At 67.5% G+C, this 20,780-nt stretch overlaps 1 protein-coding gene across 3 annotated transcripts; it reads left to right on the forward strand.

Annotated features, from left to right (window-relative positions):
• Positions 1-2,608: 2,608 nt before the first annotated feature.
• LOC142012274 (rho-related BTB domain-containing protein 2-like) lies at positions 2,609-20,026 on the forward strand. 3 transcript variants are annotated; one of them, XM_074992135.1, is made up of 10 exons: positions 2,609-2,745; positions 4,437-4,638; positions 4,726-4,829; positions 11,352-11,537; positions 12,196-13,160; positions 14,738-14,856; positions 15,429-15,612; positions 16,029-16,117; positions 16,775-16,880; positions 19,073-20,026. In XM_074992135.1, exons 2-10 carry the CDS (start codon positions 4,447-4,449, stop codon positions 19,240-19,242), a joined length of 2,115 nt encoding a protein of 704 aa, XP_074848236.1. In that variant the 5' UTR covers positions 2,609-2,745; positions 4,437-4,446; the 3' UTR covers positions 19,243-20,026. The 3 variants fall into 3 exon arrangements, with proteins under 3 accessions (XP_074848236.1, XP_074848238.1, XP_074848237.1); XM_074992137.1 differs by having other exon boundaries at positions 15,429-15,579; XM_074992136.1 differs by having other exon boundaries at positions 2,648-2,745; positions 4,381-4,638.
• Positions 20,027-20,780: the final 754 nt, after the last annotated feature.

Below are 20,780 nucleotides of genomic sequence, written 5' to 3' on the forward strand. Positions count from 1 at the left end.
TCCCAGCCACCAGCGCGACTGCCCAGAGTGTGCAATCCTGCCCGGCCGGGCTCCTGCGGGACACCCACCCTCACCCCACAGGCAGGAGGAAGGTGCCAGGAGGGGCCCAGGACTGGCCACCAGTGCTGCCAGCCAGGGCTGGGACTCGGCGATGCCCACGACTGGGCCAGGCCAGGTGGGTACACGGAGGGAGGCCGAGGGATGGGCAGCCGTGGCCCGGAGATGTGCATCTCCGCACGCTGCCCCTCAGGCGCGCAGGGAGGCTGCCCAGAGCAGCAGGAAGAGGCTGCTTGTGCCCAGGGTCCCAGGCACCACTGGGGCAGACCGTGCCCTGAGCTCCCCATGGCACGACAGGCTGGAGGGGGAGGGCAGGTTCGGCTGGGAATGCCTCTGCCAGGCCCCCACGCTGCACACAGGGACCTGGAGGGGAGAGACCAGGGACAGCTTGTCTGGGCCAGGCAGCGCAGCGTCCCCCTGACAGCAAAGCCCAGCGTCGGGCTGCTGCTTCCACCCTCCCTTCCCCAGCCTGCCCGGAGGGAGCACCTGGCCAGGCTGGCAGCCGTCTGCCACAGGCTGCGGGGCTCATCTCCGGCCCTTGGAGGCAGATGCCGGGCTGGAAGATGTGGGCAAGTGCTGGATCAGGCCCCGGAGACACATGCCGGCCCAGGAGCTGGGGCCATCACCCCACACCTACTACAGATGGGGCTTCTCAAGCCCAGGAAGGAGTGGGCAGGGGCTAGGCACCCCCTGTCCATTGCCTGGCAGGTGCCCCAGTGTGCAGCCACCCAGCTGTTACCAAGGCGCTGTCCCCTTCCATGTCGGCATGCAGCAGTGTGGGTCTCAGCGTGGCTCTGCTGCCCTCCCTTTGGTGAGGTGCAGCCTGGGTCAGGGACCCGCTGGAGAGCAGAGGCTGGCTCCCTGCGACAGCCGGGTGCCTGCAGCTAGGGACCTGAGCCAGCCTAGTGCCGCGTCCGCTCTGCGTGCCACCCTCAGAGCAGCCCCTGGCTCCCAGCACCACCCTGCGCGTGGCTCTATGGGCACTCCCAGGCCAAAGGGGACCCTGGCATCTACCGCCAGTGCAGCTGACCAGGCTACTCAATATCCAGCTGGTGGCACAGCAGGGACCCTGGCTCTGCCCAGGTCCCCGCCTGCTCTGGCTCTGCCCAGGTCCCCGCCCGCCCTGGCTCTGCCCAGGTCCCCGCCCGCTCTGGCTCCGCCCAGGTCCCACAAGTGGCCACCAGGTCCCCACAGCCCCTCAGCACATCGGCAGCCAGGGAGGCACCACATGCTGCCCCTCCCCAAGTGCTGGCTCCACAGATCCCATTGGTTGGGAACTGTGACCAATGGGAGCTGCAGGGGCGGCATCTACACGTTCAAGGGCAGTGTACAGCCCCTCCCCAGCTACCCACGTGCCTAGGGCTGGCAGGGACGCCACTCCCAACCCCCTACCCCAGCCAGTGAACATTGGGGGGCAGGGCCTCGGGGCAGGGTGGGGGAAGGGTGTTCAGCTGGGGGGATTAGGAAGGTGGCAGCCCTCCCCATCACCTGGGTTCAGGGCAGCCAGAACTGGCCCCGGCAGGCCTGGGCCCTGCTGCACCCCAGGCCCCAGGCTCTTCCTCAGCCCCCCGAGGCCCACCAAGAGGGGCCCCAAAGCTGGTCCCCTGCCCAGTGCTGAGAAAGGGCCCTGCCACCCCCACAGGCGCCGCCTCTCCTGCCCAGCCAAGCTCCCCCCAAATGCAGCGTCTCTGGGGCACAGGGCAGTCCTGCTGCCGGGCGCTCGCCGACACTCGCCCCCGTGGGCCCTGACACAGCTGCGCCATTAGCCCGGCGAGGTCTTGCCCTGGGGTGCCTGGCGGCGCTGGGGATGGCAGGTGCCCTCGGTTCTGGGCTGGACGCCTTTCCAAGGGCCGGGGTGGCTTTGGGGTGTAAACCTTCCCCTGCCCCCGCCAGAGCGTGGGACCCTCAAGGCAGCCATGTGGGCCAGGAGGGGAGTCTCCTGGGGGTGCCCGGGAAGTTGCCACAGTGGCCCAGCGTCAGCAGGACAGCCAAGGTCCTGGTCCCCAGGTCCGAGTCTCCCCTGGATCAGGCTTGGCAGACCCCCCCACTCTAACCACTGGGCCCCACTCCCCTCCCACAGCTGGCAGAGACACCAAGGGGCCCTGACTCCCGGCTGTTGGGGCAGGTCATGGGGTGGGAGCAGGAGCAGGAGCAGGGGCTGGGCACTGGGGGTGGGTTGTGGGGGGGGTTACAGGGTGGGAGTGGAAGCAGTGGGCTGGAGGGTCCCGGGGCAGGAGTGGGGGGCTGGGTGCTGTGAGGCTCGGGGGACGGGAGCAGGGGGCTGGACACTGGGGGTAGTGGAGGGTGTGGGGCAGGAGCAGGGGGCTGGGCACTGGGGGTGGCAGGGGGGTCGCGGGGCGGGAGCTGACTGGTGGGGCCGCGCAGGGAGGTGTTGCCCCTTTAAGAGGCGGACCGGCCCCGCGGGCGGGGTCTGCGCCTTCAGGCGAGGGCCTGCCGTGTCACGTGGGCTTGTGGGCGCGGCTTGGTCCCAGCGAGGCGCCTTTGTTAGCGGGAGGGGCGGGGCCGTGGGCGGGGTTGGGGGCGGGGTCATGGCGCTGATTGGCGGCGGCGGCGGGACAACGGGCTGGCCGGGGCGGTGGCTGCGCTGCCCGAGCGGGGCGGGCGCCATGGGCCGGGAGGCCGCGCCGGTGCCGTGAGGGGCCCGAGCCGCCCCGGGACCCCCGGCAGGTGAGGGGCCCCCGCCCGCCCCCAACTCCTGGTCCCCCCGCAGGGGCAGTGCCCCGGGACCGCGCCCCCCAATCCCCCCCGCCCGCAGGGGCAGTGCCCCGGGACCGCGCCCCCCAATCCCCCCCGCCCGCAGGGGCAGTGCCCCGGGACCGCGCCCCCCGCCCCCCCCCCCCCCGCCCGCAGGGGCAGTGCCCGGGGACCGCGCCCCCCGCCCCCCCCCCCGCCCGCAGGGGCAGTGCCCCGGGACCGCGCCCCCAATCGCCCCCGCCCGCAGGGGCAGTGCCCGGGGACCGCACCCCCCGCCCGCAGGGGCAGTCCCCGGGGACCGCGCCCCCCGCCCGCAGGGGCAGTGCCCCGGGACCGTGCCCCCCAATCCCCCCCGCCCGCAGGGGCAGTGCCCCGGGACCGCCTCCCCAATCCTCCCCGCCCGCAGGGGCAGTGCCCCGGGACGGCCCCCCCCAATCCCCCCCGCCCGCAGGGGCAGTGCCCGGGGACCGCGCCCCCCGCCCCCCCCCCGCCCGCAGGGGCAGTGCCCGGGGACCGCGCCCCCCGCCCCCCCCCGCCCGCAGGGGCAGTGCCCCGGGACCGCGCCCCCGCCCCCCCCCGCCCGCAGGGGCAGTGCCCCGGGATCGCGCCCCCAATCCCCCCCGCCCGCAGGGGCAGTGCCCGGGGACCGCGCCCCCCGCCCCCCCCCCCGCCCGCAGGGGCAGTGCCCGGGGACCGCGCCCCCCGCCCCCCCCCCCCGCCCGCAGGGGTAGTGCCCCGGGACCGCGCCCCCCGCCCCCCCCCCGCCCGCAGGGGCAGTCCCCGGGGACCGCGCCCCCCGCCCGCAGGGGCAGTGCCCCGGGACCGCGCCCCCAATCCCCCCCGCCCGCAGGGGTGTGCCCGGGGACCGCGCCCCCCGCCCCCCCCCCGCCCGCAGGGGCAGTGCCCGGGGACCGCGCCCCCCGCCCCCCCCCGCCCGCAGGGGCAGTGCCCCGGGACCGCGCCCCCCAATCCCCCCCGCCCGCAGGGGCGTCCCCGGGGACCGCGCCCCCCGCCCGCAGGGGCGTCCCCGGGGACCGCGCCCCCCGCCCGCAGGGGCGTCCCCGGGGACCGTGCCCCCCGCCCGCAGGGGCAGTGCCCAGGGACCGCGCCCCCCGCCCCCCCCCGCCCGCAGGGGCAGTGCCCCGGGACCGCGCCCCCAATCGCCCCCGCCCGCAGGGGCAGTGCCTGGGGACCGCGCCCCCCGCCCGCAGGGGCAGTGCCCGGGGACCGCCCGCCCCCAATCCCCCCCGCCCGCAGGGGCAGTGCCCCGGGACGGCCCCCCCCCCCCCAATCCCCCCCGCCCGCAGGGGCAGTGCCCCGGGACGGCCCCCCCCATCCCCCCCGCCCGCAGGGGCAGTGCCCCGGGACGGCCCCCCCCATCCCCGCCCGCAGGGGCAGTGCCCTGGGACCGCCCCCCCCCCCCGCCCGGGACGGCCCCCTGCTGCTTTCCACTCACAGGGGCAGCGCTCCAGGACCGCTGCCCCCCCCAAAGGCAGTGCCCCAGGACCATCCCCCCCGGCCTCAGGGGTAGCGCCCCGGGACCGCCCCCCGCTCCCCCCAAAGGCAGTGCCATGGGACTGCCCCCCCCCCGCTGTCCCCTGCCTGCAGGGGCAGTGCCCACGGCCCCCGTGCTGTGCAGTGACCCCCACCCCGTTCCCGGGCAGCCGTGCCCTGATGGATATAGATCTGGACTATGAGCGCCCCAACGTTGAGACCATTAAGTGCGTGGTCGTCGGGGATAACGCCGTGGGCAAGACGCGTCTCATCTGTGCCAGGGCCTGCAATGCCACCCTCACCCAGTACCAGCTGCTGGCCACCCACGTGCCCACCGTGTGGGCCATCGACCAGTACCGCGTGTGCCAGGAGGTGGGTGCAGCGGGGAGCGCTGGGGCGGGGCTGGGGCCGGGGCCGGGGCCGGGGCTGGCTGGGCGCTCACGGTGCTCTCCCTGCCAGGTGCTGGAACGCTCCCGGGACGTGGTGGATGAGGTCAGCGTCTCTCTGCGGCTCTGGGACACCTTCGGGGACCACCACAAGGACAGGCGCTTCGCCTATGGCAGGTGGGAGCCTGGGGGCTGTGCAGGGCCCCAGCCCGGCTCTGGAGTGGCGGGGGTGCTGCGTGGACGCACCCGCCCCCTGGCTGGGCACCTCCCTCCACAGCGGGGCCATGCGGCCTGTCCCCAGCCTTGCCCTGGCCCCTCAGCTGCGGGGCTCCTGGCTCCCTGGTGCCACTTGGCCCCAGCTGCTCTGAGGGGGAGGGGCTGCTGGACTGTGCCCGGGGCACGTGGTTCTTCCCTCCGGCCCCCTCCCCGCTGCCTGGGAGTGTTTGGTTTCAGCACCTGGGGGCAGCAGCCAGCTCCAGTAACAGCGGGGTGGGGGCGGGGGGGTTCTCCTGGGACATCTGGCCAGAAGAACCCTGGGGCTCTGTGGGGCTCTCCAGCTGGGTGCTGCACAGGTGGGCCCCAGGGGTGCCCTGGGCCTCTCCCCATTCCTGTGGGCCCCGGTGTGGGTCCAGGCCTGCGCTGCTCGGGGCTGCGGAGTGCCTGCCCTGGGCCAGCAGTCTGCTCTTGCCCTCGGGCAGGAGGGGGCTGGTGTTCAGCCCCGGTGCCCCAGGCAGAGCTGAGCAGCCTGGGAACAGCCCTTGTGCCCCAGGGCTCCAAGCGAGGCTGCCTTGGCTAGTTTGCAGTGCCCTGGGGGTGCAGTGCCCTCTGGGGAAGATTCCCCACTCGCTCTAGCCAGGCTCCACGCCCTCTTTGGCTGAGCCAGCCAGCCTTGGTTCTGCAGCTGCTTGGGGTGCTCTCCCCCAGCCCTGGCTCTGTGTGCGCCACAGTGGGGCGGGCCTGGCTCTGGAGAGGCCCCACGTCCGTGCTGCTCAGCGCTGAGCCGTCTCCACCCTGCCGCGGCTCTGCAGCCGGCCGCCTGGCTTGGAGACCCTGGTGTCGTGCTGGGATGGGGGCAGGGGGGTGCCCTCCCTGCAGGGAGCTGCTTCGGCCTGGGCTGGCTTCCTGTGGGGGTGGACAGGAGCTGCTTGGTCTGTGCTGTGGGCGTGGATCTAAATGTGTCTCCCAGCCACGTTCCAGAGAGGCACCGCCAAAACCAAACCAGCCCGGGGGTGGCTCAGTCTGCCGCCTGCGTCCTCACAGGGGGCCTGGGGCAGCAGGACTCCCGTGGGAGTCCCACATGTATGCTGGGTGTCCCACCTTCATGTCCCAGCCCTCTGCTTTGCCTGGGCACCCCTGGCCAAACCCGAGTGACCTTTCTGGAGGTGGGGGGGTGCTGGCTGGGGGTTGCCAGGCAGGTGGGAGCCTCACCTTCCCCCTGGGCTGGCAGCTGCTCCATGGCAAGGTTCCTGTCTGTGGTGTCTCCGGTGTACTTCCAAGCACTTCATGGGAAGTGTTGCCTAGCACTGGAGTGCAGCCACTTCTGGTGTGGAGTGTGGCTGCTGTCTGACAGCTGCACAGGAAATTCAGGGGAGTAAATGGCTGAGCTGTCTGGGACGCCCGGCTCCTGCCCTAGTCCGTGTCTGGTACGCTATGAGCCTCGTGCCAGCTCTTCCCGACACCCTGGCGTTGTGCGACCTGCAGAGCTGTGAGCAGAATACCGGGCACCTCCAGAGGCACAGTGCCCTGGCGTGGCACCCAGGCAGAGGCCCCATGAGCCCACTGCCTGCCACATCTGGGCCTTCAGCCTGGCTGTGCTTAGCCTCGTGCCGTGGCTGGGGCTCTAGGACTGGCTTCTAGTGCCACCGGTGCTGTGGGCCAGCTCCCCATGTGGCTTCACCGGGGGCACTCTGCCAGCCGGCCCTGCTGGGCATCGCTCCCGGGGCGGCCATCTCGCTTGTGCCGGGGGCTGCGGAGACTGGGCAGGACCATGTGCTCTGGGCAGGCTTGGAGACCCACTCCAGGGCATGCCCCCGCCCCACCGGGCAATGGGTGGTGGGGCCCCGCTGGGTGGGCCTCTCCAGTCACCCTGGACAGGCCCCAGCCACGGGCAGCTGCTGAGTGCCAGTGGCTGGGAACCCCCTCTCCATGCTTCCCTGGCTGAGCTGTCATGGGGCTGCTCCCCCCGCCCTGAGGGGTTCTGACTCCCTGGCCCTGGGGGGTTCCCCCAGCTCGACCAGCGTAGGGTCCCTGGGCTGGGGCTCTCTGATCACCCTGGCTGGGAGGTTCCAGCGGCTCTTGGGGTCTTGGACCCTGCTGGCTTGCCTGGGGTGGCCCCCCAGGACTCCTGGAATAGCCGCCCTGTGATGGGGTTCTGGGGTCCCTCAAGCTCTGCACCCTGTCCGCAGGCAGGAGAGTCTCTCACTTAGCAGGAGAACAGCGGGTTTATTAGCCGACAGGACACAGCATCGTACAGAGGAGTCAGTGCAGCAGGCAGAGACAGCCAGTCCAATCCATGTTGGGGAGAGGAGGCCCCGAGGGGCCCCCAGAGCCGGGGCCTGGCCCCCTCCTTTGTCTCTCTCTCCCTCAGCCCAGACTAACTGCTTCCTAACTCCCAGTTCCAATTCAAACCCCTCAGGCTCCACCTCCTCCTTTGTCTGCAGTACAAAGGTGTTACCTGGTCGTCAGGGTTACCCTCAGCAGGAGCCCCACACCCTCTGTGAGCCACACACACACACACAGGTATCCCCCACTCCATCACATCTCTCCCCCCTTCCAGACCGAACTGAGCGGGGTCACTCAACTGGTGACCTGGGGAAGTTCGGGGCCCTCCCTTTGTGACAGGGCATTGGCTGTACCCTCTGTTCTCCCCTTGATGTGCACCACCTCCACGTCATAGTCCTGCTGGGGGAGGCTCCAAGTCAGGAGCTTGGTCTTGGCCCTTTTCATGTGATGCAGCCGGGCAAGTCCCTTTAGTTCCCTTGGGTTGGTCGGTCTCCCTGCTTCGGCCCCGGTCCATCAGCCACGTTCTCAAGTCGGGCAGGCAGAGCCCATACAGATGCTGCAGCACCAACAGATCAAACAGGTCTTTTGTGGTCTGGGTCCTGCCCCATCTGACCACCAGTCCATACAGCTGCTCCGGCCAATGTCTGGAATTCAGTTACAGTCCAGTAAAAGAAGGTACAAATGCTTCCACCCTTGGCATTTAGCCAGACCACCAAAATGGTTGTGTGCCTCAGTTTCCCCTTCCATGCCACACAATAGGTTTGGAATGTTCCTCCTCATGTGAGAGGTTGCAAGACTAGTTACAGGGAACAATGGTGACATTTCAGAGTTACAGACTCCTTCAACATACAACTCATGTTTCTACATCCATGTCATCATGTCAAATGGCTCTTTCCAAACATTCAGTACATGATACAATTCTACAGCTTTTGGTAGCAGCACCCCTTGGTTACAGCAGTCAGCGTGAGTAACAGAACAACCCCATTGCAACTGCACATTTACGTTGCTCTTTGGTAGACCACAACTTTTGTGTAACCTCCTTGAGAATCTGGTATTTTGGGGAAAAATGGCTGAGGCCTTTCTTAGCACCATCAAGTTCTAATCTTCTCTCTTGCCCCCTGGGGTGGAAATCTGATCTCTCTGGCTGTGCCCTCCCTTCTAACAAGAGCTGGGCCATTGATGATCTCAGGGAGACGGCCCCCTCCCTACCAGTCTGGAAATTTGCAAACCAAACTGCTTTCTGAGAGTTGTTTTGTGAGTCCCAGACGCAGAATCCACATGAAGGAATCCCTGTTTATCCCTTACTGGCCCACCAGGCCCAAAGCTCCTTTGTCCTTCCACCTCCAACTACTGCCTCCCCATGGAATCAGAAGTGGAGTCCAGTATAAGAATATAAGTGTTTCCACCATCTGGAGATGGGGAATTGCTGGCCCTCTCCTGCATCCTACAGAGACTGACTGTGCAGCTGTTTTACTTGGTTCTCACAGGGCTGCTCACATTCCCTGATAGTTTTCACTTTACTTGCACCAGCTTCCAATTCCTGAGAAACTTTTACCCTGCCTGCTTTGGACCCTTGCAGAGCACAGCCAGTGGTTTCATACTGAGGCAGGTCCTGGCCATCAGGAGCTGAAACAAACTTCTCCCCAGGCAAAGGGCTGCTCTGGTGCTTACAGACAAGCACCTTTCCTGTTCATTCTCCTTCACCTCACTCCCATTTTCTGCAGTCCCCACAGACGGGTCAGGAAAAGTTTCAGGGAAATTCTCTTCCTTAAGAGCTTCCCCAAACAATAACTCACCCCTGTTTGGCTCCACAGGGGCACTGCTCCCTTGAGCCACAACCAGCTCCTGGGTTTCACCTACGCCCAGGATCACTTCTGGCCCATCAGGCAGATTCCCACGTAATCCCCCTCCAGGCAGACAGCCAGTACCACCGGACAGAAGGTCAGGATCCCTTTCCTCCCTTCTGCTACCAGCTCCTTTATCTTCATCAGTCAGCGTAACTCCATTGCCCGTCTGTTCTTGTGTCCTGGCGAGAGGATGACTCTGGTAGGACAGAGTCCTCTCACCCCCTCCCAGTAACACCTCAGCATCAGGCAAAGAACAAGTACCAGAATCGTCTGGTCTCTGGGATTCCCTGATGATACTAACTGGATCAGACCGAGTTAAAGCATCATCCCCCCTGAGAGACACAGAGGCAGGCCCACTTCCCATCTGGGCTTCAGCTGCCCTCATATCCAGCTCTGGGACCTTGGCTCCATCTCGAGCCCCCACAGGCTCAGGCAAAGGATTCACTTCCCCAGAAGCAGAAGCACTTTTCTTGCACCAAGGACCAGTGTCCTTAGCAGGGACACCACTGCCCATCCCGGAGCCATTCCCTCTGCTCCAGCCCCCATGGCTGGATTCAGAGACACACCTGGAATGCTCTTTTCTGGTGGTTCCTTCTCCAGCCACCCCAGGCTGGTGAATCTTCCTCAGACAATGGGCTAGTTTCCTCATTGGCACCTTTTCCAAACGCAGGCTCTGCTCTCTCCCCAGGCTGCTGCTGCTGTTGTTCAACACAGACAGACAATGGGAGACACTCTCTCCTTTGTCCCAGCCCCCCGGCTGGTCTCCACACACACACAGAAGGTGGAGCAGCTTCTCTCACAGACAACTTGCCATTCCCAGTGGATCAGCTGCTTTCCTGCACAGACACACAGGGACCTTCCTTGGCCCAGGCCTGGAAAACTCTTCGCAGGTCTGTCTTGGCCACTAGTAGATGATGGGTTGGAATCGCTCCTTCCCTCCTTGAGCTGTGGCAGGCCACTCAGGGTTCAGAGCTCCATGCAGTCCAGGGTTCCCTGCCCCGATCCGGGCTCACCTCTGCAGGATTCTCCCCAGCCCTCAGCTCCGCCACTGCACATCCACGCTGCCTTGTCCAGTTTCTTTAATCTCGATTCGGTTTCCAGGTGCTGCCACTTCACAGCGGAGTTGCTGAGCGTGGTTGCAGGCTCTCAGGCTGATGCCCTCTGCACCCCACGCTTCCTGGAAGAATCCCTTCAGTGTGCCAGGCTCCTTGCGGGTCACAAGCTGCCTGGGGTTAGGCCGTAGGCCCCTCTGCCCTCTGGGACCGACTCCAACAGACTCCCAGCGGAACCCCTTCTTCAGTGTGACACCCGCTCTCAGGGACCATGAGCACCCTGTCTTGGGAAGAACTCATTCAGCGTCAGCCTCCTCAGGGGTCACTTGTTCCTGGGGGTTGGGGTCTCGGCCCCTCCACCTTCTGGGACCGACTCCAACAGATTCCCAGGAGTAACCCCTCCTCGGGTGTGACACCCCCTCTCGAGGACCACGACCGCAGTTGCTTGGGTTTGGCCGCAGGCCCCTCCGCCTTGGGGAACTGCACCTCACTGCCCTTCAGCACACCTGGGTCTTGCAGGCCCCACTTCTTCCGGGGCCCCGGTCACTTACTGCTGGATGCTCCATCCTCGGGGTGCAGAATATCCCACTTCTGACACCAGTGTGATGGGGTTCTGGGGTCCCCCAAGCTCTGCACCCTGTCCGCAGGCAGGAGAGTCTCTCACTTAGCAGGAGAACAGCGGGTTTATTAGCCGACAGGACACAGCATCGTACAGAGGAGTCAGTGCAGCAGGCAGAGACAGCCAGTCCAATCCATGTTGGGGAGAGGAGGCCCCGAGGGGCCCCCAGAGCCAGGGCCTTGCCCCCTCCTTTGTCTCTCTCTCCCTCAGCCCAGACTCACTGCTTCCAACTCCCAGTTCCAATTCAAATCCCTCAGGCTCCACCTCCTGCTTTGTCTGCAGTACAAAGGTGTTACCTGGTCGTCAGGGTTACCCTCAGCAGGAGCCCCACAGCCTGTGTGAGCCACTCACACACACACAGGTATCCCCCACTCCATCACACGCCCTCTGAGCTGCCCCGCTGGGCCGAGAGAGCTGGGTGTGCCTGGGGCAGGTCACAGGAGCCCCCTTGCCCCCCAAGGCTTCCTGGCAGATGTGCCCGCCCCCAGAAATTGCTGCTGCAGTCGTAACACTGGGACGCCAGCCGGGGCAGGCGCAGGACCTACCCTGTTCCAGGAGACAGGTGGGCAGAGGAGCCCTGACGTGGCGCTCAGGTTCTGCTCGCGCCGGGGAGATCTATGCTGACATCGGGGCCTGCTGACTTGCTGCCTGCCTGCCCCATCTCTCCCCCTGCCTGCAGGTCCGACGTGGTGGTTCTCTGCTTCTCCCTGGCCAACCCCAACTCCCTGCGCCACGTGAAGACCATGTGGTACCCGGAGATCAAGCACTTCTGCCCACGGACCCCCATCGTGCTGGTGGGCTGCCAGCTGGACCTGCGCTACGCCGACCTGGAGGCTGTGAACCGCGCTCGCCGCCCACTGGCCAAGTAAGGGAGCCCGTGCCCAGGGCGGCCGAGGGAGCACCGGGGCGCGTGTGTGTCTGAGAGCCAGGTCCTGCCCAGCTGCTGGCGGCCCCCGCACTGGGCGCAGGCCTTGCGCCTCTGAGGGGGCCCTGGGCTCTTTGGCAGGGGAGGCGGCCAGACGCCACGGTGCTGAGAACACGGCCGAGACGTGGCGTGCGGGCAGGCTGGCGCTCTGCAGCGCTCTTCTCTTACCAGCCTGCGGCGCGTCAGCTCGCGTGGGGCTGGGCTCTGCCGGCCGCGCTGCGGTGCCCCGGTGCAGGACTGGGCCCAGAGGGCCGTGGCAGGGCAGCCTGCCTTGGTACTTGTCTGTGGGTTTCGCGGTGCCATGTTGCTGTGGCAACGGTGGAAAACTCTGGGGTTACGGTATGGCTGCTGCCAGGCTTCCCGGTGTCGTCCTGCGGCGTGGGGCCCAACGGCTGTTCCTGGCGGCCCTTGACCGGCGGGGCGGTTTGCCACAGCTTGGCGGAGCCTTTGGCAGAGGGTTGCACGGTCCCTAAGGGAAGCACAGCTCCACTAGCCACGCGGAGCAGATGCCCACGCCAAGCTACTTCCGTTTGGGCACGCGAGTCCCCCCCGGGCTGTCTGGGCCAGAGGTGACCTGCCAGCTCCTCTCCCTTGCCAGGCCCATCAGACCCACGGACATCCTGCCGCCGGAGCGGGGCCACGAGGTGGCCAAGGAGCTGGGGGTACCGTACTACGAGACCAGCGTGGTGGCCCAGTTCGGCATCAAGGATGTCTTTGACAACGCCATCCGGGCGGCCCTCATCTCTCGCCGCCATCTGCAGTTCTGGAAGTCCCACCTGAAGAAGATGCAGAGGCCGCTGCTGCAGGCGCCCTTCCTGCCCCCCAAGCCGCCCCCGCCGGTCATCCACATCCCCGACCCGCTCACCAGCGGCGGCCAGGGCCCTGCAGCCCTCTTCTGCACCCCGCTCTGTGCCGATGTGGTCTTCCAGCTGCAGGGGGGGCACCGTGTCTTCGCCCACCGTGTCTACCTGGCCACCTCCTGCTCCAAGTTCTATGACCTCTTCAGCCGGGAGCGGCCAGCCACACCGGCTGGGGAGGCCCTTGGTGCGGAGCAGCAGGTGGCCAAGGAGCCAGCTGCCAGGACTAAGAGCCTGGAGATGGAGAAGGGCCCGCTGGGCGAGGGGACCCAGGCCCCCCTCAGGACTTCGCATAGTGACGATCCCCTGTGGCTGGTGCAGGGTGAGGACTCGCAGCCCCTGGGGGCCGGGGGCCAGGAGCTGTCAGGCTGGGGCCGGGGCTTTGTCCGCATGCAGCTGGAGCTGGTTCAGGACCCCGTGACCCATCGGGAGAAGCAGATGACGGTGGTGTACATGGATGAGCTGGTCCAGCCGGGGCCCTTCCGGGCAGTGCTTGAGTACCTCTACACGGGCCACCTGGATCAGGGCCGCACAGACCTCATGCAGGTGGCCACCATCGCTGAGCTGCTGGAGGTCTTTGACCTGCGCATGATGGTGGCCAACGTGCTCAACAAGGAGAGCTTCATGAACCAGGAGATCACCAAGGCCTTCCATGTGCGCCGGGCCAACCGCATCAAGGAGTGCCTCAGCAAGGGCGTCTTTGCAGGTGGGGCAGGGCCCTGGGCTGGGGCGTTGGAGAGGGGTGGGGGGTGGGTCAGGCCAGGGCGTCTTTGCAGGTGGGGGCAGGGCCCTGGGCTGGGGCGTTGGAGAGGGGTGAGGGGGGGGTCAGGCCAGGGCGTCTTTGCAGGTGGGGGCAGGGCCCTGGGCTGGGGTGTCGGGGGGTGGGGGGCAGGCCAGGGTGTCTTTGCAGGTGGGGGCAGGGGCCCTGGGCTGGGGCGTTGGAGAGGGGTGGGGGGTGGGTCAGGCCAGGGCGTCTTTGCAGGTGGGGGCAGGGCCCTGGGCTGGGGTGTCGGGGGGTGGGGGGCAGGCCAGGGTGTCTTTGCAGGTGGGGGCAGGGGCCCTGGGCTGGGGTGTCGGGGGGTGGGGGGCAGGCCAGGGTGTCTTTGCAGGTGGGGGCAGGGGCCCTGGGCTGGGGCATTGGAGAGGGGTATTGGGGGGTGGGGGGCAGGCCAGGGCGTCTTTGCAGGTGGGGGCTGGGGCGTTGGGGGGGGCAGGCCAGGGCATCTTTGCAGGTGGGGGCAGGGCCCTGGGCTGGGGTGTCGGGGGGTGGGGGGCAGGCCAGGGCGTCTTTGCAGGTGGGGGCAGGGGCCCTGGGCTGGGGTGTTGGGGAGGGTTGGGGGGGGCAGGCCAGGGCATCTTTGCAGGTGGGGGCAGGGCCCTGGGCTGGGGCGTTGGGGAGGGTTGGGGGGGGCAGGCCAGGGCATCTTTGCAGGTTGGGGCAGGGCCCTGGGCTGGGGTGTCGGGGGGTGGGGGGCAGGCCAGGGCGTCTTTGCAGGTGGGGGCAGGGGCCCTGGGCTGGGGCGTTGGAGAGGGGTGGGGGGGTCAGGCCAGGGCATCTTTGCAGGTGGGGACAGGGGTCCTGGGCTGGGGTGTCGGGGGGTGGGGGGCAGGCCAGGGCGTCTTTGCAGGTGGGGGCAGGGGCCCTGGGCTGGGGCGTTGGAGAGGGGTGGGGGGTCAGGCCAGGGCGTCTTTGCAGGTGGGGGCAGGGCCCTGGGCTGGGGTGTCGGGGGGTGGGGGGCAGGCCAGGGCGTCTTTGCAGGTGGGGGCAGGGCCCTGGGCTGGGGCGTTGGAGAGGGGTGGGGGGTCAGGCCAGGGCGTCTTTGCAGGTGGGGGCAGGGCTCTGGGCTGGGGTGTCGGGGGGTGGGGGTCAGGCCAGGGCGTCTTTGCAGGTGGGGGCAGGGCTCTGGGCTGGGACGTTGGAGAGGGGTGGGGGGTCAGGCCAGGGCGTCTTTGCAGGTGGGGACAGGGGCCTTGGGCTGGGGCGTTGGGGAGGGGTGGGGGGGGCAGGCCAAGGCGTCTTTGCGGGTACAGCTGGGTCTCGGCAGGGCAGGGGCTAGGGCCCCCCACAGGTCGCGTGCCTGGGCCAGGGCAGGTGCCGAGTAAGGGTCTGTAGCACCCAGCTGGTGCTTTTCCCCAGCACTTCACCACTGCCCTGTGGGGGTCCCTCTTCCTAGCCAGCGCCCCCGCAGGTACTGTAAAACCGGGCCTGGCCCTGCACGTGTCGGCCCTGGCTGCAGTCTCTGGGGTGGGGCCAGGCAGCGCTAACCCCCTCCCCTGCCCCAGATGTCGTGTTCCTGGTGGATGACGGGTCGGTGCCGGCCCACAAGCCCCTGCTGCTTGCAGGCTGTGACTGGATGGGAGCCATGTTCTGCGGCAACTTCCGGGAGAGCTACGCAGCGGAGGTGAGGGGTGGGCAGCTGAGCGATCGCGGGGAGCGAAGGGCCGGGCAGCGCTGGGGGCGGGGGCGGGGGCGGGGGTCCCCGAGGAAGAGGCCCCCGGCAGGGGCGGGAGTCGGAGCTGCTGCCTACTCCTGGCGTGGCCTGGGGCTGAACATGGACCGGAGGGGTGGGGTCATGTGATCCCTTCCCCTGCCAGAGGGAGAGGGAGCCACAGCATGTGATCGGCGATAAACTGGGACTCTCGTGCGGGTGCCAGGGCTGGGCTGGGCTGGGGCCAGACCCGGATGCCTGCATGCAGCCGCCACCTCCTCTGACTGCTCCCCGTGGGCTAGGAGCAGGCTGGGCCGCTCCTGGGGAGAAGCAGCGCTGCTGGGGCTCAGCCCGGCCCCCCCGGGGTTCCTTGGTAGATGGAGCCTTCACCAGCCCACTGGTTGGGGGGTGAAAACGGACGTGCTCCCCAGCCAGGCCGGGGAGCGAATGAGCCGCGTGGGGCGGGAGGGGCTGCAGGAGCGCAGGCCCACCCGGCCCATCTGCCTGTTTGGGGTGAGTCCCTTAGGTTCCCCTTCTCCTCCCAGGTCTCCCTGCCTGGTACCAAGTGTGCCTGCCTGCGGGCCGTCCTCGAGTTCCTCTGCACGGGGCACTTCACCCCCACGCCCGACCTGGACGCCACAGAGCTCCTGATCCTAAGCAACCGCCTGTGCCTGCCCCGGCTGCAGGCGCTCACCGGTGAGGCTCAGGGCAGGGCCCCGCAGGCTGCAGGTGAGATAAGGAGGCTGGCAGCGGCTGTGGGCTCTGCCCCTCGTGTGCCAGCTGTTGGGTAAGGGCCCCAGGAGCAGCACCTGACTCCGTGGAGCCAGGCCTGGGGGTAGGGGGGTGGCTGCCCATGGCTAGGCTGCAGCCAGCTGCCCTTGGTTCTGGGGAGGGGGTGGCTGGTCCTGGCCCCGGCCCCGGCCCCAGGTGAGACCGACCGGCATGTGGCCTTCTCTGGCCTGGCACAAGGGTTGCAGGCTTTTGCCGGGGCAGGTGGGGAGGGGCCATGCCGTTCCAGAAGCACCCAACCAGCTGGCATTGGGGGTGAGCCCGAGGGCGCCCTCCCCCCGTCCGTGCCAGGCGGGTCGGGGTTGGGGTCTGGGCCTTGCCGCCCCAGCTCAGGCTCCTCGTCTCGGCCCTCCCAGAGCAGCACGCCGTGGATGAGCTGCTCCGCGCCTATGTGCAGCAGGTGGAGATCGACGAGCAGGTGCTCATCTACCTGCAGCTGACTCAGGTACGGGGTCGGCCCGTGGCTTCCCTTCCCCTGCTCGGGGCCGGGAAGAGCTGTCTTGGGGCAGGGGCACCGGCTGAGCCCGTCTGACGCTTCCGGCAGCTGGCAGGGTCGTGGAGGGGGTCCTGTGCCCTGACACTGACGGGGAGGGGCCAGCAGGCAGAGGTCCAACCACCCCGGCCCTGCGCCGTGGGGGGTCTGGGCAGCCGTGGTGCTGTGGGGGGTGGGACTCTCACCTCCCTTGCTGCAGAGGGAAGCAGCATGACCCGGCTGCTTCTGCCACGGCCAGGGACTGGAGGGGCAGCCCGACCCCTGCTGCCAGTGCGGCTGCCCCAGCTGGAGGTGGGGAGGAGTCACAGGGGGCCCCTTGGGGGCACCACAGGGCAGAGGGGGTGGAGGTGTGACTGGTGGAGCCTGCTGCATTGCATGCTGGGATGTGGGTCCCATGCCCTGTGCCTCCTGCACAGAAATCAGGTGCAGTCTGGGGGTCCCAGCGTGTTACCAGCCTGGCCCTTGGCTTGGTGCTTAGAGCTGCTGCAGGATGCCTGGTGGGGTGAGGCCCTGGCTGCCCACATGCTCTGGGTCCCTGGGCACCAAGCCCCCAGCTGGGGCAGGCAGGGGCCCTCTCCCAGCTGTCAGCTGCCTGCTGTTCTCTTGCAGTTGCACAATGCTCAGCAGCTGGCAGCCTGGTGCCTTCACTACATCTGCACCAACTACAACAGCATCTGCCGCCGCTTCCCCAGGGAGATGAAGTACATGGCACCAGGTAGGGGCCGGCCTGCAGCGTGGGGGCTGCCAGGACCTTGGAAGTGGGGTGCTAGGGGCCAGGGAAGCCGAACCCCTGGGAGCCTGTACAGCAGAAGTTCCCTCTCCCTGTTCCCAAGCACATGCCCCCTGCACGTGATCCTACCTGGCTGCCCCCTGCCCCAGTGCAATATGATAGGGGGCTCTGGGCACAGCTGAGTGAACCAATCCTGAGTAATGTGCTTAAGTCCGGGCCACTGACAGCCCAGGCTGGGATGTCCTTCTCACTAGGGCAAATCCAACCAGGCACAACACCTCTGTCACGTCAACCCACTGGCAGCCAGAAGCCACCCGAGCAAACCCCCCGACTCTCCAGCTGCTCCTAAAATATCCAGGCCACCAGCTCCCTATTCTCGGCTTAAAACCTATTCCACCAGCTCCCCACGTGTACTTCTGGGCCCTAAAGGGTCCAGCCACATCCCCAGGTCAACATAACTTGGATCTAACCCAAAATGACATGTCATCTCCCATGGCGTCTGGGTTATCTCCTGAGCAGGTGGGCCCCATGGCATGTTTCCAGTGGTCGCTGGTTTCACCAGCAGGTCCCAGTCCCTCTTGCGTGCTGGACCTGGAGGGCTGCGTCTCTGTCTAGTCCCTCACTGTGGCCAGGGGAGGTGATCAGACTTCCTGCTGTGAAACTCCTCACTACCCCATTTCTAATACAGCTGTTGAGCAAATGTCTGCTTCAGCCACAGCCCTGGCACAGCCAGCCAGGTAACCGCCCCAGTGAGGGCACTGCCAACATTCTTCCGCACCTCGCTTGGCCCAGAGCCGGTGCCACTAGAGCCCGGGTGACAGGAATGGACTTCGCGTCTCACACCTGGGCAGGATGGCTCTGAGCAATGTCCCCCACGGGACGGCGAGCGGGGCATCTCAGCGGCCAACAGGCGCAGGCGTGTGCCAGCCTCCCCGGCTTGGCGTGGAAGGGGGCTGTAAGTGGGGGGGGTCCTGCCCTGTGACCCTGGTAACAGCCCCCCTTCTCCTAGGGTCCTGCCCCTTCCCTTCCGTCTCAGCTCTTGGTCTCCCCCCAGCTCTTGCTCATCCCCAAGGGAGGTGCCATTGCCCAGAGTTGGGGATATTTCAGGCTGGAGTGAATCTTTTACTCTCACCACCCCCTTGCCCCTTCCAGTACATGCGTGCGGCTGCATTTCAGCTCCTGGGAAGACCACCTCCCTTCCCTGGGACTGGGGTGCGGTGCTGTGGTTAGCTGGGGGGCGACTGGTTCTGGTGAGCCCCACGTAGCCCAGGTCCACAGTGACCTAGATGTAGTTGCGGGAATGGGCCAAAGGAAATGTAAGGCTCCCCATGGACCAGCGCAGAGCCCTGCACGGAGGACAGGGGAATCCCAAGCACAGCTGGAGGGTGGGGCCACCAGTGTGCCCTGCTAGCCACGAGGCTAAGGGCATCTTGGGCTGCATTAGAGGAGCATTGCCAGCAGCTGAGCAAAGTCATTACTCGCCTTGGTTTGGTCGTGGTGAGGCCACAGCCTGAGCATTGCTCCCAGCTCTGGGGCCCCCACTGCAGCAAGGATGTGGACAGTCCAGGGGAGGGCAGCAAAGCTGTGGGGCAGGTGCCTGCTGAGCTGTGGCAGAGGGCTTTGGACCTCTTGGGGGGCGGAAGAGAAAGGAGGGGATGTGATAGCAGCCTGCCCCTGCCTGAAGTGGCGGGGGGGTTCTCGGGGCAGATGGCAGACCGAGGAGCAATGGGGGAGGTCCAGGCTGGCTCTCAGGACAGACCCATCTCAGCAGGGCAGGGCAGCACAGCGCAGCGCTGGGCTGGGTAACTTGGGGCTGGGGTGGATCGCTGTCCCGAGAAGGCTGCCGCCTGGGCTCCCCCCAGCTCTGGCTGGATGGTTCAGTTAGGGCTGTTGCTGCTGGGAGCAGGGGTGCGACTAGACCCCCCAGGCTGGTCTGGTTCTGCCCCCCCCCATAGACAATCTGCACTCCATGGGGCCCCTCCCCCTCTCGCAGCGCTGGGGTCACGCTGCTCCCCTATATCTCAGCCCTAGGCCCAAAGGGGAAGCAGCGGGGGGGGAGGTGGCTGGGGGCAGGGGAGCTCCCTGGGCAGCTCTGCTGCAGGTCCCTGGCTGGGGGAGCCTGGGCAGTTGGCCTGGCCGCGGGGAAGGGGCTGACCTGCCCCTCTCTCGGCCCCTAGAGAACAAAGCGCACTGCGAGAGGCACCGCTGGCCGCCCGTCTGGTACCTGAAGGAGGAGGACCTGTACCTGCGCTCCAAGAAGGAGCGGGAGCTGGAGGAGCAGCTGCTGCACAAGCAGCGCACCCGCAGCAAGTGGTGCTTCTGGCGGCCCTCGCCCCACGTCTCCTAGGGCTGGGGGCCTGGACCGCCTCGTGCCCCTGGCAGGGGGGCCTAGCAGGCGCTTCCCAGCCCCTGCCTTGGGCACGGTTACAGGCGTGCCGCGCTCCCCCTTGGGTTACGGCGGTGCCTCCCCCAGCTTTGCCGTGCCTTGGGCCCCGGCGTGGGGGGCTGGGGCCCCACACCTGGCAGAACTGGGGGCTACCTCACACCGAGCAGTATTGGAGGGGTGTGCCCCTCCCCAGGGCTTGGTCACGCTGGGGCAGGGGCAGGGGCAGGGGGTGTAGCTAGGTAGGAGCCCCCTGTGCCTGTGAGAGGCCCGGGAGCAGCACCCGGTCCCGGCTCCCCTGTGCTGCTGGAGGGAGGGGGGATCACAGGGCTGAGGGCTTCTCCTGGCCCAGGGGAGCTGGGGTCTATGGAGGGACGGGAGTTTTCTCTGGTGGGGGGGGAGGGGTAGAAGCTGCTCCCTTCCCCCTTTGGGCTGGTGTGGCCACAGGGGCTGCCTGGAGCCCCTGCCTGCCCCTTCTGTGCCTTTGCCATGCTGAGCCTCTTCCCAGCCTTGCCCGGGGGCCCTGCCCCCTTTCCACACGTGGTGCCCTAAGGGAACTGCCCCACGTGTGCCGGGCTCCCCCTCCGGCCGCGGCCGCACCAGGGTTTACACTTTTCTAGGGCTCCCTCCCTTGGCTAAAGGGCTTTTTGTATCCCCGTTTCACCACTGTGAGCCGGCCCAGCCCGGCCGTTTGCACCGCGCAGCCACGGACTGTTTTAACCTTGGAATAAAAAGCTTTTGTAACGTGCCTGGGCCTGCGGTGCAGAGGGGCTGCGGGGGGCAGCCTGGGCCCAGCTGGGCCATGGGGGAGGTGGCGCTGTTCCCTTGCAGCCTGCAGGCCTCACAGCAGGACTTTGTGGCCCCCCAGCAGCTGCCAGCTGTGGCAGTGGGAGCCCTGGCAGGGGTGGGGACAGCCGCCTAGACTCCTGGCTGTCAGGGCTGTTCCCCCAGGCTCCGGCCGGGGCCCCGCTGCCCTTAGACGCGCTCTCCCGGGCACCTCGCCCCCCTGGAGTGTCTCAGGTGCCCCTGCCACTGGCTGCACCGTACCCAGCTCTCCTCAGCCTGCCTGCCTTGTCCTCCCCTTCCCCGCGAGCTGGCTGGGGCGTAGTGCCCGGCCTGGGATGTGAGCAACCCCCCAGCTGCATGGCTGGTCAGTGCAGAGCCGCCTCCCTGGGCTTGGTGCCAGCTGCAGGGGTGGGAGCCAGCCCCAGCCCCAGCCCCAGCCTGCTCCCAGCTCGGTCATGCCACATGGTACCCAGCCCTCCACGCCCGGGAGCTGCCCAGCCAGCTCGCTCTGCTGCCCGCTGGTGCTGGCTGGCCGGGGGAGAACCTGCTGCAGGGGAAGAGCCCTCTGGTGATATCCTGGGCTGGGCAGGGGGTGGGCCCAGGCGCTGCCCTGGGGCTGGCTGTGTCAGGGCTGTGCCATGGCTGTGGGAGAACTCCCTGAGCACAGCTCCAGGCTGGGGACCGACCGGCTAAGCAGCAGTTCAGCAGCACACGAG

This window comes from Carettochelys insculpta, chromosome 4, assembly GCF_033958435.1.
Source record: "Carettochelys insculpta isolate YL-2023 chromosome 4, ASM3395843v1, whole genome shotgun sequence".
NCBI classification, from domain to species: Eukaryota; Metazoa; Chordata; order Testudines; family Carettochelyidae; genus Carettochelys; species Carettochelys insculpta.

What these genes read in the sequence shown, in the direction of transcription:
- LOC142012274 (XM_074992135.1), top strand. Translation starts at nt 4,447, where the DNA reads ATGGATATAGATCTGGACTATGAGCGCCCCAACGTTGAGACCATTAAG. An exon ending in GCTCGCCGCCCACTGGCCAA is followed by an intron (nt 11,538 to 12,195) that starts GTAAGGGAGCCC and finishes CTCCCTTGCCAG; the next exon opens with GCCCATCAGACCCACGGACA. An exon ending in GATGAAGTACATGGCACCAG is followed by an intron (nt 16,881 to 19,072) that starts GTAGGGGCCGGC and finishes CTCGGCCCCTAG; the next exon opens with AGAACAAAGCGCACTGCGAG.